The sequence below is a fragment of the Rousettus aegyptiacus genome, unplaced genomic scaffold (assembly GCF_014176215.1).
Source record: "Rousettus aegyptiacus isolate mRouAeg1 unplaced genomic scaffold, mRouAeg1.p scaffold_m13_p_11, whole genome shotgun sequence".
NCBI classification, from domain to species: Eukaryota; Metazoa; Chordata; class Mammalia; order Chiroptera; family Pteropodidae; genus Rousettus; species Rousettus aegyptiacus.
In genome coordinates this window covers 38649973-38666911 of record NW_023416286.1, presented here as the reverse complement: position 1 = coordinate 38666911, position 16939 = coordinate 38649973, and the positions used below count along the sequence as shown (strand labels likewise).

Genomic DNA, 16939 nt, shown 5'->3' with positions numbered 1-16939 from the left:
TGTAAGATTGTGACCAACAATCCAGCTAATAAGATTTTAAGTTCATTGTAAATGAATCTCTAGCATGTAGAATACAATTATTTTCTACTTCTATAACAATTTTTTTCTCCTTTATTTTTTGTAAGCCTCTAACTAGATATGGGGTTAGAGTTTTGTTTTTGTTTTCAAACTTATTGATAAACAACCATTTCCTATACTTTTAATGATTTCACTTAGATTTATTTATTAAGTAATCATCAAATTATTTTACACTTTTATTTAGGGCATTATATATATGTACTATATATATAAACATATATATGTACTATACATATATACATATATGTACTATATATATACATATATATTTTAAACCAAATTAAAAGAACTTCTATGTTCAATTTGGCTCATGTAAAATTATTCTATGTAAATTTCCATGGGTTTTGTGAAAAGTGGAGAATGCTTTAATTCCTTTCTTTTGGGGTCTGGAAATCCCAGTTGGAAACAATAAAAAGAGATGAGTAAAATGTGCATTCAGATGAAGAAGGATACATGACCTCTCCAGCCCACCTCTTCCTATGTACTACGACTAAACTGTATGAATTCCTTCCTTTTCATTATCCCAATATTCTCATAGAAGATACTTCCTTGACAAACACAATTTTAGTCACTGCCTGTATTTTCCTCTCTTACAAGTAACTCCTTATCATTCTGCCTATAAGCAAGGCCCAAACAGCCCCAACAAATGTATACTACTATTCTCATATGTAAGCAAGGAAACAGATTCAGGGGATGATCTAACTTGCTTGAGTCTATGAAGGATGGCAGGTAGAATTAAAATTTAAGTCTGCCCAACTGGAAAGCTAATGCCTTAGGACAAGAGACAGAATCAAAACTGTAAGAGACCTTACAGGTAAATATATTTAATATTTATCTGTTTGGGACACAAATCTCCCTCAAAGGTGTCACCGCCTGAATACTTCCATTAAGAAGAAAATAAATTCTTTCCAAATAAGTAGCACTTTTTAGTTGGAATAACTATGATTGTTAAAAAAATTCTCCCATCTATTGTGTTGTTGGGAGATGGATGTCCAACCTCCACTCTATGGGGATGTTCAATACTGATCAAAATTATAGAGGTAAAATTCTCTGTTCTCTAAAGAAGACATCTGCAATGGAATGATGAAAGTTTTACTAATTAGAATTTAAATAATAAACAGGAAATGCAAAATTATTTAAATGAAAATAATATATGCAGTAGTCTTCCCTTATCCACAGGGAAATGTTCCGAGACCCCAGTGGATGCCTGGAACTGTGGATAGTATCGAACCCTGTATGCATTATGGTTTTTCCTGAACATATATGCCTATGATAAAGTTTAATTTATAAATTAGGTGCAATAAAAGATTAACAACAACAATAATAAAATAGAACAATTATAACAATATACCGTAAAGAGTTACATGAATGTGGTCTCTCTCTGATAACTGATCTAATAACTAAGATGTCTACTAATTGACTAATGGGAGGGGAGTAACTGCAGTGCAAATACACTGGACAAAAGGATGATTTAAGTCCCGGGTGAGACGGAGAGAAATTTGATCACACTACTCAGAATAGCGTGCAATTTAAAACTTATGAATTGTTTATTTCTGGCATTTTCCATTTAATATTTTTGGATCATGGTTGACTATGGGTAACTGAAATTGCATAAAACCAAATGGCAGATAAGGCGGGGACTACTGTATTATTTGAATGTACATACTAAAAACAGTTTGGAGAAGAAAAGCAGAGTGTAACGAATAAAGGATCATTTTGGTTTTACTATCAGCACTGACACTAATTAGCTGTAGAGACCTTGAGCAAGTCACTTCACTTTTCTGGATCTGAATTTCCTCACTTTGGAAGTCACGCAGATAATCTCTACAAATCTTTAACATGTAAAATTCTATGATTATGGAATGTCAATTATATTATTCAGAAATAACCTTCAAATGTTCATGCAAACACCCACAGTGATAAAATTCACTGCACCAAAGTTTGTGGCAAGGTTTATAATGATTAACTGCACCCACTTCTACTAAATCATTCTTCATGTGAATGATATATAAACCTAAGTTTTTATTCAATTTGAGAACTAAATAACTTAATAGCAGAGTCTAGCCTTTCTCTGCAAAGTGGAACTAAAAATTCCTTCGGAATATTTTAATACTCTTGTTCATTAAGCAAAACAATAAAAAAAAAACATAATAAAAATAAAAGCAAAAATATTTGCAGCTATCAGCTTTCTAGAATCTGGAAATAATCTCAGAATCCTTAAATGCTCAAATTATGTATATATTTTCCACTTAAGAAAGTGCTCCTAAAGAACTGGACAGATATTACTTTTCCCAACCACTCCAATGGTTTTTTTTTTAAATAGTGCTAAATAAGCCAAACATGAATCACCCAAAGTTACCCAACTTGTTGGGGACAGAGGTAGGACTGGTGTCACTTTAAGATGTAGGACATTGCCGGCAAGTCTTCAGTATTTGAAAATACTAGAAGAGGAACAAACCAGGTGAGGAAAAGGAGTGGCAATCAAAATGTGAACAAAATAGAGGCAGAAAGAAGAAATGTTGAATTTAGAGAGTATATGTACAGGAAGGTAAAGAAATAACTCAAATTGAGTTGTACAACTCATTCTTAAAATCCATTGGAACATAAGCTCTATGAGGGCAAAGGCTTTTACTACTTTTCATTGCCATCTAATCAATCCAAAATCATGCCTGGCACACAGTAGGTGCTTAATGTGCATTCATTAAATGAAGAAAAAGAGAAAATAAGAGAATCGCTGACATGTAACAAAAATAATAAAAATGAAAAACGAGCATAAAAGTAGACATAGTCTAGACTGTGGTTTAAGAGAAAATCCAACAGATTCAGGGGACAAGAGTTATAGTACTAATTCTTAGGGTTTTATAGCTTAACTAAAGTCATAACTTTTTATGTCTGTTCCCTCAGTTTACAAATTATCTCTTCCTTCTTGCTTTAGAATGATACTATGAGATGTTATTAAAAGGAAAAGGGAAGAAGGAAGAACAAAGACATATGGTTTGGGGCATAATGATTTTCTGGGAATGCAGAAATGCTGATTTGTACAAACATGCAAAAGAGTCAATAGAGAAATTGGAGTGAATCATTCTAAGGAAAAGAAGAGAGATAAAGAAGAGGAACAAAAGTTTGAATTGACTGTGCCAATAACAAAACAGCATATTGTTTACTGGTTGGAGACTTTTTTTTTTGTATGTATATTCATAATGTGTGTAAATGCCAATCAGTATTAAAATGCAATGAAATTATATATGAAAGAAAAGACAGGTGAAGATGCTTTGATCTCTTAGAATGCAATGAAATATTGATATATAAAGCCAAAATAGCATAAGAAGAAGAATAAGGAAGATTCAAGATTGAGTTGGGGAGGTGCATAGGGAAAGGAAGGAAAAAAAAACCAAAATGGATCTCGATAAAGGAACAAGGAGAAAGTGCTATGTGCAGTAAAGAGGTGAGCCATTTAGCCATCTGATATGTGCCGGGAGAAAGCTCACCCTAGAAAACCCAAGTTGTTTTCAATAGCAAGCTGAACATGATATAGGTGGTCAAATAAAAAGGAAAAAGATCACCATTACTAAACATTTAATAAGAGCAAAACAAGAAGGTGAGAAAAAAATGAATTTTAATAGTGTACACGCTTGATTGGTGGTTCCACTTGAAATACTTCCCTGTCAGTCAGAGCTACTCAAACTACCAGGGTTAGTCTCCAGCTCTAACTCTCTAGAACAGGGGGAAAAGATGGTTGAAAATAGCTGTGTATGGATTTAAATTCTGGGAGACAAGACACTGCTCTGTTTTCTACTATTTAAGATTTCAGAGTTCTGTAAATTTTAGTAAAATAATTTTACAAAATCTTTCAGAATCTGTATTTCCTCATCAGTAAATTTATAAAATTACTTGGTTCAAACTGAGGCTCTTTCAATTTCTTCCAATTTTTAATGCTGTGTGCTTTAAACAAGTATGATTAAAATAGAGAAAAATTATTTGAAATCACCATTCTGAAATACCTACGAGTACAGTTGCGAGTATCTAGAAGAATCTGTTAGGCTTAAAATGAATGCCACTTTTAAATTGAAGAAAAGAAACCCTTTGGTAAATTAAATTAATCATGTCGAGCTTTTGCAAATGATAGTAATTCATATTGTCACCGTGGTAACAATGGTTTGCCATGCAACTCAGTACAGAGATTTAAGACAAAGCAACACAAATTTGGCCTAAGGTGAAAACACTAATATATTCTTATACCCAAGAATCTGTTGTCAAGTAGGCTCTCCCATCCAGAAATACATTTTCTTTCAAGATGGCACCATAGTTTCCTGGCTACAGTTTATTTAATCAGCTCTTTTTAAAAAATAGTAATCTAAGTTTGCAATTGCCCAGAGTCAGTTCTTTTTATATAAATAGAGGGTAAGAAAAATGTAAAAGCCCAGGTAAACAAAGCAAAACAAAACAAAACAAAACTTCAAATTAATGGTTCAAGTATTATGTGACTTGATGAAAAATAAAAACTCTATTATCATGGTAATGTAATGAGTATAGTAGTGGAAAACCATTAATCACACATGAAAAAACTTTAGAATTTTATATAGATGATAGAGAGAGAGAGAGAGAGAGAGAGAGAGAGATTTTCCAGGCCTGTATAAGATTTCTTAAGCTCTATATGTATATGAAGATTAATATGTTAAACATGAAATTACATTACCTTATTATAGAAATACTCATTTTAGAAAACCTGGCATAATCACTATACCTATAGGCAATTTAAAATGTTATATTTTGCTTTTTATTATAATAAAGATGAAAATATTTTAAGAGTCAGAGAGTAATTCTAGTATTTATAGAATAAAATCCTAATACTAGTAGGTAGATTGGTTTGGGAAATAACACAGCAGATACAATTACTAGAATTGTCTCTCTTCCACTCTCTCAGGCTCCAGGATGTAGAAGAATCAATTAGTCAACAGACTATGTATGACCTTGAAGGCTATAGCTCTGCATAATATTCTGAACATGCTGAGACAGATAGAAAAGAGGGAATAAAGTTCTGAAATAAATGAATAGCATCTTTCAGGTATGATAATATCATTTAAAAATATGCACTATGATGCTTAGTTCATATCAAAAACATAAAGAAAGGTTCTAATTTTTTTTCTCTAAGCAATACTTTCTTAGTGGAAAATTTAAAAAGTGAAAGAGATTACAAAATGACAAAACCTACAAATCTAATTCCAAGCCTTTTTTTTTTTTTACTTCCCTTTAGTTAATGGTTACAAGCTTTTTTTAAAAAAACAAAAGCAACTACTCATGAGTGTCTGAAAACAAAGCTTGATGGACCAATCCTTTTCAAAAATCAAGACACAATTTTTTGGATACTAGTGATTTTCTTATTTTCAGGCACTAGTCCAAAAAATTACCACAGAGTTTCCCAAACAGAAAACCCTTATAGACTGTACTGTCTTAACCAACTGTCTATCCCTAACTTTTCAGGAGAAAACTACTTCCCAGACTGCTTTTCCAGGCTTATTTCCAATGAACTTCAGAAGGCTGCAGCTGTGCATCTGGCCAGAACTGGTCACTGTGATGCTCTGAGGCAGCAGTAAATCTTTCCTACTCAATGCAAATGCCAGAAAATCAATGCCCTGGTTTGGGGGAAAAAATTTTTTTTTAAAGAAACTATATGGAATGTATAATCTATTAAAACACTTAGAAAAATTAACCATAAAAAATAATTTCTCAAGAAGTCACAACATACTTTTTGACATGGTCCTAGATCAGACAAATGTGCTGGATGTTTCTTTGTTTGCTTGCTTTCCTCAGATGATAAAATTATAGAATTCAGCTGAAGAGTTTTTCAGAGGGTCCTCTTTCTTTTCTGGACAACTAAACCTATTCAGTCACATTTTTATTAAAGATAAGTTTAAAACACTGAAGACAATGAAGTAACCTTGTCCTCATCGTGAATTTTGCTTCTGTTTGCAGGATCTGTACTTGCTTTTTATAGCCTGTCATTTCATCTGGGTATTATTTCCCGGTCACTCTGCCAGGTGGGAAGAGGCGGTGAATGCAGTGATGTCTGTCAGACCTTTAATGATGCTTCAGGGATTTGATAAAGATACAAAGCAGTGTCTGCAGAAAGGAGCTTCTTCCCTAATTATACCTGAAAAACAAGGCTCTCTCTCTTTTTTAAATCTTTCCCACTGAAACTGGTGTGTATAAAAAAAATCTTGAGTCAAAAACACAAATCAAGTTTTTTTTCTGTGTTTCTACAACATGCGGATGGATCTACCTTATACTGAACTAATGTCCGGAAAAGATATTCTTTATTCTTCATTACCATCAAGAGGGAAACAGAAGGGGTATTTCATCACTGACTACTTACCCTGATCTCTCCTTTAACTCTGAGATTTTACATACGTTTTTAAGAATGAAATTCTTGGATCTTTTACTTTTTTTTTTACTAAGGAAATATTCATCAATGATAAATAGTGATAGAAGATAAAGAAACAAAAGTAAATTAGAAACATGTTTTTAAAAAGCTATAGAAAACTCCTCCTTTCTATATTAACATTTAGAACAATCTGACTAGTCATGGTATCATCCTTGTCAACTTTCTATTATAGAGCATTGCAACGGTCCAGTATAAACAGCAGCATATTGTTTGTTCTATATGGTTTTAAGAGCATGGGCTCTCTTCACTCACAGGTTATTAAGCTGGGCTGCTGCAATCTGACCAGCAAATGACACATGTCTGAAAAAACAATGTACCTTACTAATGGATCTTGTACTTTTTAATGACCGCCAAGGAAGCTACTTAAACATTTGATTACAGAAGACGAGACTAATATGGGAAAATCCTTTCATGCAGAATTGTACAGTGTCCTGAATAAAATAAAGCTTTTCCTAAGAAGTGCTCAGTAACTGAAACTACAATCTGGGCAGGGCAATAATATTTGATGCTGGTGAGAGGTGAGCACTGTAAATTTCTAAAGGCTTGATGCAATACCAGGAAGAACCAATTAAAATACAAATGTGGGAAGAAGTGGTTAGGAAAATAGGAAGACAAGCTGGAGAAAGATAATAGGCAATTTGAGATTGTTGGGAGGCAGAGGGTAAAGGGAAGGTGAAGAAAGGTAATAGGAAGTCTACCTGGGAAAAAGAAAGACACAAAATCATACTCATTGCTATATGGAAGTCACATTACATAAAAAATAAAGGACGGTCTGATATTTTAATTTTAAGAAGTGTCAGAAATAGATTGAGTTCAACTTAAATTCAAGCATGACTCAAAGACACTGAAGTTTTTCGTTCCCCACACCAGATTTAACAATCTGACTAGAGGCAGCTTCAGTTAGAGCACTGATTCAAACCAGCACTTTACACAATCTTTTTACTCATCTCTTCAATGCCACCCCAACCATCACATGATATGCTTAAACAAAACCACACAATTAGAATGCAAGCAAGAAATAAAATAGCTACATGCTCTAGAGAACACTTTTTAGGACCTGAAGCCCACCCCTGTCCTTTATTCATCATCACTCTCTCTCTACTTACAAAGTTTAGGAGCAGTTTGGAGATTAGTTTCTGTTGTTTGTGGCTGAGTTGCTGACTTGGGTGTTCTCACCTCGGGGTTCCGAGTGGGTGAAGGGAAAGATGGTGCAGTGGATGGCAGAAAAGAAAAAGCAAAAATACGATTCTTCAAGGTTGGTACTGCTGAAGGTTCAGAGGACACAACAGCATTGTCAACTTGCACTGTAACTTGAACCTCAGTTTCAGATTGAGCCCTAGAGACAGGTGAAGTATATGCCTCAGATGACACCCACACAGCTGAGGCAGCAGTTGGATCCAGAGAAATAATAGGGTCCTGGCCTAACCCCCCAGGGTCAAGGTGAGTAGGAGAGTCATACTCAAATATCTTGTCCACAAATACCCACTTGAGGCCGGCAATGCAGAGGCAGAGGCTGACTAGGCAAGCCAGAATGGGGACAATGCAGATTTTCTCTGAGTTGAGACAACCTCTCAGGCGCTCGGCTTCTAGGCAGACACAGCAGGGAACTGCCAGTCCAGGGGTCCTCCCATCTTCAGTCTGGGTCTCTGGCATGTCTTCTGCTGCCGGAAGCCCAACAAGAGATTGGTCTGCACTCAGCTGAGTGGAGGGGCTGGAGGACCTCTCAGCAGCTACCTCAGACATGTCTGGGGAATAGATCTCCATCGGCTCACCTCCAGAAGGCCTGGCTTCTCTCACGGTCCATTACCATGCAGAGCCCCCCCCAAGCAAATGATACAGCATCTTACAGGGGGAAATCGATAAGTCGTCCAAGTCCAAGGCCATTATCAAAAGCAAGAAGAGTTCAGGAGAAAGGAAGGGGAAAAAAAGCCTCTAGCAACTAACAAGTAAAAGTATATCGTAATTCTTTACTGCTGTTTCTGGGCCACTTTTGCAGTTCTTTTAAATGCTTCTCCAAACCATCCCAGCTGGTCAAGAGGACAGAGGCCAAAATAGAAACCAAGCTGATAGTGGGTCGATTAAGTAAACCAGTAGCCCAAACTGAAAGGCATGTTTCTCACCTCGAGCATCTGAAGCTGGTGTCTGCTTAGATGGAGAAAACAACTGTCATGCAGTAGAAGTAAGAGCAAAAGCAGGACCAGCGCTGGCGGCGGCGGCGGCAGCAGCGGCGGCGGCAGGAGAGGCAGCAGTGACAGTAGCAACAGCATCCTGTTGTGTTAACGCGACGGCTGAAAGAGGCTGAATCATTACAGAGCAGCAGGTGCCTGCCCTCCGAGCATCACTGCAAACAGTATCATCGCAGAGGGATCTGAAGGGAAGAGTGCGGCCAGGAGGGGCGGTAACTCCCCTCCCCGCCTTGCCTCCGCCCCCACCCCCCAACCACTCCTCTTTGTCCTTCTTGAGCGCTCATTCACTTTCTTCCTCTGCGGGTCTCTCCTTCTTCATAGTCTCTTTCTCTTTCTTCTCCTTCCTCATTCAAAGACGTTCTCCCTCTTTCTCTCTCTCTCAATCTCTTTCTTTTTCCATCTTCCTCTCCCAACCCCCACCCTCTATCCCCACTCTAGAGCTGCTGGCTGGTCTGAGTAAAATCAGTATACCCAGCAATGCAGGACTGCCAGTGACTTCCTATTTTATCCAATTAGGAGGAATAAAGGCCATCAAATCAAAGAGAAGCAGGCAGGCACCAGTTAAGCTTAGTCCCCATGGCCCCCACCCCCTTTCTGCCTTTTCTCTTTTTCTCTCTGCAAAAGCAGCCCCAGTCTTCCACCCCAACCTTGCTTGCTTTCAGTCTTGCTGGCTCTCTTTCCTCCATCCACTGTTGGGTCAGAAAAAGCCAGCGATCGATGCTAGCAATCTAACAAAGCTGGGATGGGGCGGGGGATGTAGGTGGGACCTTATGGGTTGGACCTGAGGCTTGGCAAAGTCTGATATCTGATTCCTCCCTAGAGAGGTAAGCTTTTCAACAGCAATTTCTCCCTGCCTGCTGCTGAGAGATAGCGTTCCTTCCCCAGCCCTCTAATAAGTTCTGCTCACCAAGAGGACTGTTACTACCTGATTTTCAACCAACAGTTAGAACATTTTTTTTTCTAACCATGGACAGCTCTGCCTTCGGCCCTTCTCATGCAATGGTCTGTGTAAGACTTTATAATTCCCAATATGAAGTGCTGAGTGTATGCTGAAGGAGCAGGGAGCTGGGGAGGGGATAGAGAGGTTCTTACATCCTTACTCTGGTCCCCTTTAAATTTCCATATCCCTGTAGCACTCACAGCAGCCCTAGACTAATGTCAAGCTAACAAGAAACACTGGTAACAGAGCTACGAAGGGAGCAAAGGGTACCACTTCATTTTGAAATTAGCCTTCATTGTGACTGCACACTGCGGAGGTTTGAATTCCCTGGGCACTGTAATATATACCACACATACTCAGCTAAAACCACACAGCAAGTATTAAGAAGAGTTTTCTGTACGAGCATGCCTTTTGGGTTAGGTTTCAGTGGCTTTACCTTATAGATAGTTTTAATGCTGATTTCCCTCCCCCCCCCCTTTTAAAACAGCAGGTGTTAAAAGACCAAAAGAAATGCACTGTCCTTAATAGAGGTAGGTTCCCCTGAACTTCCCTCATTCGCTGCATGTCAGTGTACACTTTATGCATCTGAACCTTTAATCTATGTTTTACTGTGACTGGACACTTGAATGGTTTCCAAGGAACCATTTTGTTTATCTATGTCAATAGGAGTTTTAAAAACTCTCTCTAAATCTATATTATATAACCATCACGAGTCCCAGAAGAATAAAATTTAGGGCTCGAGTCCTGAGAAAATCTGCTTTAAGTACATTATGTTTTGAATAGCACAATCTCCACTGCTTTGAATGATTTCTAAGCTTTAAGTGGGTATGAAATAAGAATAATATAATTTTTTAAACAGAAGACCACAATTAGAAATAATTTAAAGAGTATTAGTATCTTAAAATGTGTTTGCAGTATTAATAAGGCAACAAAAGCCTGAACCAATTTGTATGCCTGTAATTATCACAATGACAAGCTTATGGGAAAAATTAGTTATCCTTAAATTCACCTCTACAAAACCTGTACTTATATACCTGAAACAGGTATTTAACAATAATTCCTGTGCCTATTTTATAGCTTTAATGATCTAATTTTAAAGAATTGAGAATTTTACTAAAAGTTCTAGTAATGGACATGAAATTTCATATCATAGAAAATCTATATTAAAGCATGTACAGTATTCAAGCTGGAAGGTAGTAAGATTTTAATTATCAATATTCAAGTAAAAATATTCAAAAACAATATAAGCAAGCAAATTTATGCGAAATTAGGGTAATTTATAATTCCTTTAGAGATCACCCGGTTTAAATATGTGGCACTTAACTTCTCAATTCTTCCCCAAACCGATATTACACTTCAGTATGATACACTGGCATTTTTACTAGACTAGTCAGGGGAGGTCACTCTATAAATTATATAAATGTCTAACTACTATGCTGTAAACCTGAAACTTATATAAAATAAAATTGAATGTCAACTGTAATTGAAAAATCAAAAAAAAGTGGGGGAGGGGAAAGCAAAAGGGAATTTGAGGTGCAAATTTCCAGGTATAAAACAAATAAATCATGTGGATGTGGAGTACAGCACAGGGATATTATGATAGCGTTGTATGGTGTCAGATGGTTGCAGGTCTCATCACGGTGATCACTTCTTTAGGTATACAAATGTTGAATAACTATGGTGTACACCCCAAACTAATATAATATTGTGTGTTAGTTATGTTTTAATAAAAATCTTAAAAAAAAAATACACTAGCATTTCATCCACAGCGAAGGACATCTAAATTTCAAAGACCAAATGGGTTCAGGTAACCCAAGTCAGGCAGGGAAGAGAGATACCAAGAATAGTAACCCAAAGTTAAGAAAAGTGGTCCTTAACTTGCACCAATAACAACCACTCATCTCACTTTAATCATTAAGAGTGAACATATTCAATAGGAAATAAATTACTGGACACTGCTCTAGCTGTCATATTAAAGATGCCCATTGCTTACAAAGGAAAACAATCTAGTGTACAAATGCTAGGACAAAACAGAGACAGACCCGCGGGCTGCTGAAGCTGTTCTTTCTCCTGAACTACACGAATCAGACTGCAGCCTGTGTATGTGTCTTCTCTGGAGATGAAGCAGAACCTTGTGGCCCACTGCAGCTGAGATCAGCTTGCAGAGAACAAGCATCCTACAAAGTTGTTTCCCACCAGTTAGAAGGTGAATGTAATTTAGGAAAAGGAGCAGGACTGGAGGTAAAGAATAAAAGGAATTTTCCACTAGTTTGACCCTTGAGACTAGGAGCCAAAAGCTGCCTTCGATCCTTTACCAAATTCTCTATTGCAATAATGAAGTGAGGAAGGGTGGGGTATATGGGATTAGGGATTTGAACTTCCTTTGGATAAAACATGCCCGTTCATAAGAAGAACTGTCAGGATACATCACTTTAACCCTTTAGGCTCCATCCCATCAAAGCCCAGGAACACCCATATTTCCATGTCCTCCTGAAAAATGAACAAGACACAAAGTTTTACTACCTTTTGAAAACCACGTTATCACCTCCTTTTTAACAAGAGCTACATTTACTGAGGCTGATTTTTGTACCAACATGGCTAAGTTATCTAAGCTGCCTGAGTCTGTTTCTTTATTTAACTATTAAACTGTAGAGCCAATATCTGAGCAAAGGTCTAACTTGTGTTATGTCTCCTGAAAAATACTGCTTCTCTGTTTGAATCAAAGAATGCATCTGATAGGTATTGCTTACCTATCACTTCAATGGGAGAATAAGTGAACCAGAAAATGTAATACTGAAATAGTCATTATTACCTTAATGTAGTTGGTAAACAAACTTGAAGGTGACTAGATTCCAAAATAAAATCCTTCTAAATTTTTGCCATAGTGATTTTCAGAAGTTATAGGATTAAGCATAAGCTATTTAAAAATTGTCTATTTATAATATAAATTGAATGAACAATTCTGCAGTCTCAGTTCCAGGTTTTATTTGTTTTGGAAAATTATCTCAGTTGTGTTTTGCTGTTCAACAAACTGCCCTGAAATAGTTCAAAACAATAACTGTTGTATTATCACACTAGCCTGCAGGTTACTGGGTTCAGCTGAGTGGTTCTTCTGCTCCATTCGATGTCGGCTGGGGCTGCAACATCTGAACATGCTTTTGGGCTGAAACATTCGAGATGGCTCACATACATTACTGGCAGCGAGGAGCTCAGCTGGGACTGTTGGGCGGTACACCAACATATGGCCTCTCTACGTGGCTCAAGCGTATCACAGCGTGGCGGCTGAGTTCTGAGAGGAAGCATCCCTAAGGGAAGAAGTGTTCCTATTGCAGCCTATCGGTTAAGCAGTCACAGTACTGCCTGAGATTCAAGAATGGGGTTAAATAAATCTTGATGGAGAGTGGCAAAGAATTTGCGACCATAATTATTCCACCACAGAAGGTAAGGAAGTAAATGTTAATAAATCAACGTGGGTCAAGAGAGACACAGTATAATATATAAAGGGATTAGGCATAACAACTCTTATTTCCGATCCACTTTCATAACATTCCAGCATTCTTCCAAGCCAGTTTCAATGAAGAAAAAAATCCTATTTTATCACCAAATAAAAAAATACTCAAATTCCTTTGTTATCTCAATTTAAGCTAGGCTAATTGGTTCTGCATTAATTTTATTTATTTTATTATTCTAAGTATTTAGCATAGTTCCAGCAGATGAAGAGGACGGCAAATGCCATTTTGCTTTTGACCATAGTACCCAAACTTATTTTCTCTTTTACATTTTTTTTCTGCATTTTGGCTATTTCACTCTGAAAATGCTTACTTCTGAAAAAGTTTATTTTTAACCTCTGAAAAATTTACTCTGCACGTAAATTTTATGACTGAAAAAGCAGAATTTACTTAATGGTATCTGATAACATGATGACAGCAGTCATTTCACTTTTGAATTATAATCTTTGGAGATGACTAACTTATAGATGACTAACTCGAAGATGTATAACATATGATTTATTTATTTGCTAATGAATCATGAAGTCATGATTTTCACAAGAAAGGCCTAAAGGTAACCTTAAAAACTTGCTGCTTCCTGTGAGAGAGAACAAAGGTCTCAAATGGATATGTTCACTTCTTCCCACCCACATGAAAGTCAGCCTCCAGCTTAAGTCTCAACAACTCCATGGAGTGCTTTTTGCTCCAAGTCACAGCATTTCTTAACTGTTCCCTTATTGGGGCATGCCTTCAAAGTTAGTGTTATTATTTAATTATGGCATGTAGTAGGACTGAAGAATGCAATTCTTTGAAGATTTGGTCTATCAATGACCTGTTGTCCCAAACCTAGAGCTGTATTATCTATTCAATACATAGTCTTTTTGGTTTTATTTTTGAGATTGAATTACACAGATTATGGTACCTAATAAATTGGCAGACTTCTTTCACATTACTTATCTATTCAAAACATCCTCTACACTCCCATCCATTTTTTCGGATATTTTAATGTCCAGTTCATATATATACTTATCAATTTTTTCTGATTATTCCCAAACATATTGTTTATGAATTTATCTTGTTTTAGTGAAACTCTGTTACCCCAACCATGCTTAATTATAAACCACCACAGATTCTTTCAGTGAATGAAAAATTGGAAATAAACCAAAATCTAACTTTTTTTCCTATAATTCTTCTCACAGCTAAACATAAAAGTTCTCTGAGGGCAAACAAAACCCAGGTACTGTTTGATGTTCTGGACTGTTCATGATGCTACAGGGGTAAAAGGAAACTCATTTCACCTTACTGGACAGGTATTTTTTTCCCCCACTTTGAAGGTGAGTCAAGACTCTGATTACACTTTATTATTTTTACCCAGTCGAAATTTTCTCAGAGAAGACAATTTGACTTAATTTTGAGAGTTATTTTGTGAGATGCTGTATCAAATGTTTGATATTGACTGTGGGTCTGTGTTCTCATTTTGTACCAAGATGATCAATTTTACTTTGGCACAATTTGTTCTTCATGACTTTAGATCCTTTGTAGCTCAAGATACAGGAAATGATCTCAAAGATGGGGCTGTGAGAATTTTATACAGAAAGATAATTTTATTAAATGTGATAGTACATGAGTTTGCTTTACTTTGAGATTACCTATTGATTTCTCACTCCCCATAAGTAAAATCATTAGTTATGTACAGCCACGGTTTATTTTGTTTTTAATTCTACAAGTCACTTTTTAAAAAAATTACACTGGACATGTTTTGGAACCAAATGGAGATGGTGGTTGCACAACATCATGATAAATGCCAATAAATTGTTCACATTAAAATGGTTAATTGTATGTTATGCAAATTCCAACTCAATAAAAAAAAAAATTATACTGGACGCTCATCATGGTTTCAGCTTGTCCAACATTTAAATTAAAAAGGAAAACCTGACTGGTTTTGCTAGGTGGACTGCTGTAAAATTAGACTTTTTACTATGTAGGCTGCCCTTTTTTCTACAAAATCTCAGTTGGGTCATGTGGCATTAAATCTCTGACAATTATTAATTAACTATGAACTCTGAAGATGCAATACTACATCCCAAAAACTTAAAAGCACAAATAAAGATGTAATAAATATGTAATAAATTGATATGTCATTGAGAGTTTCAATTCAAAAGTTTTACGAGAAAATGAGAAAAGTTTATAACTATCTCATTTTATATGCTTAAAATATTAGTTCTCATTGTTTATCTCCATCCATTCTCCTATTTAGAATAGACTAAAGATAGGAAAAAAGATGGATAAAGTGGCAGTTATTCTGAATTATCTGTATTTTCTACAGTGTGATTTCTCAGGAAATGTATGATAAACTCACCACCAGAATGTAAGTTCCATTGAGCAAGCACTTGTGCCTGTTTCCATTGTTATCTCTACTACCTAGAACATCCCTGGCACACAGAAGGCACTATATTGAATGTATCAATATAGAAACTCTAGTAAAAGAGAATGAGCAAACTATGGAAAAACAGCTTAAAGACATGGGTACTCCAGACACAGTTTTACTTGTGTGAATAAATGCAAGTAACATTAAATTACTCTGCATGTGTATATATAATAAAAAGAAGAAAAACAAAAGGAGAATTTCCTCTACAATGACTATTCTGATGTTATTTAAATGGATGGTCATTCATAGTGTTTACTAGAGCAATAGATGTTGGATTAGTTACCTTAAACAAATATCTTTGCTTTGTTTCATTAATGCTCACTACTCTAAGTTAGGTACACAGCACAGGGCAGCATAGCTAAAAGAGAATTTCTATTTGTTATATCCTCAAGTCTTATGCAAATGTAACAAAAAAAAGGAATAATCTGCACTTTTATGTACATGCACATGTATAATCTCATTTAAAGGAAATAATAAAGGCTGTACTTTGGTGCATTAAACATAAAGAGAAAAATGCATATGATAATCAATGCTAGTTTCAAAAATTAAAGTAATTTAACTTGATTTATACTTGGGCACTAGCTATTTGTTTATATTTCAGTTAGTTGCGCGTCAGCTGACTCTATAAACTGATCCTGAAATCAATTCAGAAATGCAATGTATATAGCACAGCATATCATTTTTACAAATGCACTAGAAATTTATTTGATTTTTAAATCTTCTGTTCAAATAGAAACTGTTGAGAATGAGAAGGTAGGTCCACATGTGAAAGCAGTTATGAATTACTTATAAAAGATTACCACTTACTCAAGAGACTGAAACATCATACAAAGCCATGTATAAAATAAACCCTCGCAACTCACCCACAATAAAAGAAGCCTGGAATTATGCGAAGTGTTCTACTTTTAAATACAGTCCAAATGTGTAAATCTGAGAAGACTTCAGCCAGAGGAAACATCTAACAATATACATTTTCTTTAGAGTCTACACAGTTCTCTCTCCTTGTTACTGGTCAAAATGAAAATAGAAAATTACACCAAAAACTGGAGGAGTAAATACATATGCAGTTTCTGGCACTGATTTGGCATTCTGAGTGAGCCACCTAACCAGCAATACTACTATAAAGTCATAGCCTTATGATGCTCATGGAAGTGGAAGTATCCTATTTAAAATCAAATGTCAGTCTCATGTTTTTCTACTGCTTCTCAGTCCAGATGGAAACTTTTTCTGTATTGTTATACTTTTTAGTACTTTAAAAATATGAACTTGAAAATCATAAGATAAAAAAATTTATGACTTGACCTCCAGTTAAAAACTTCCAATCAGGTTTGTTTAAGAATGACTTGTTACTTTTCTTTCTTTTCTATTTCAGAAATT

At 35.9% G+C, this 16939-nt stretch overlaps 1 protein-coding gene across 14 annotated transcripts in view; it reads right to left on the bottom strand.

Moving 5' to 3' along the window:
- The window catches only part of NRG1 (neuregulin 1), a 942448-nt gene that overhangs the window by 100775 nt on the left and 824734 nt on the right, over positions 1 to 16939 (bottom strand). For 4 of the 14 annotated variants that reach the window (XM_016136166.2, XM_036228306.1, XM_016136165.2 and 1 more), the window contains exon 1: positions 7627 to 12135. The exons of the other annotated variants lie outside the window; for them this stretch is intronic. In XM_016136166.2, coding sequence (XP_015991652.2) covers positions 7627 to 8284 — 658 coding nt within the window. In that variant the 5' untranslated portion in view covers positions 8285 to 12135. Of the gene's footprint in view, positions 1 to 7626; positions 12136 to 16939 lie in introns of those variants that run through there. 14 annotated transcript variants of the gene reach the window in all.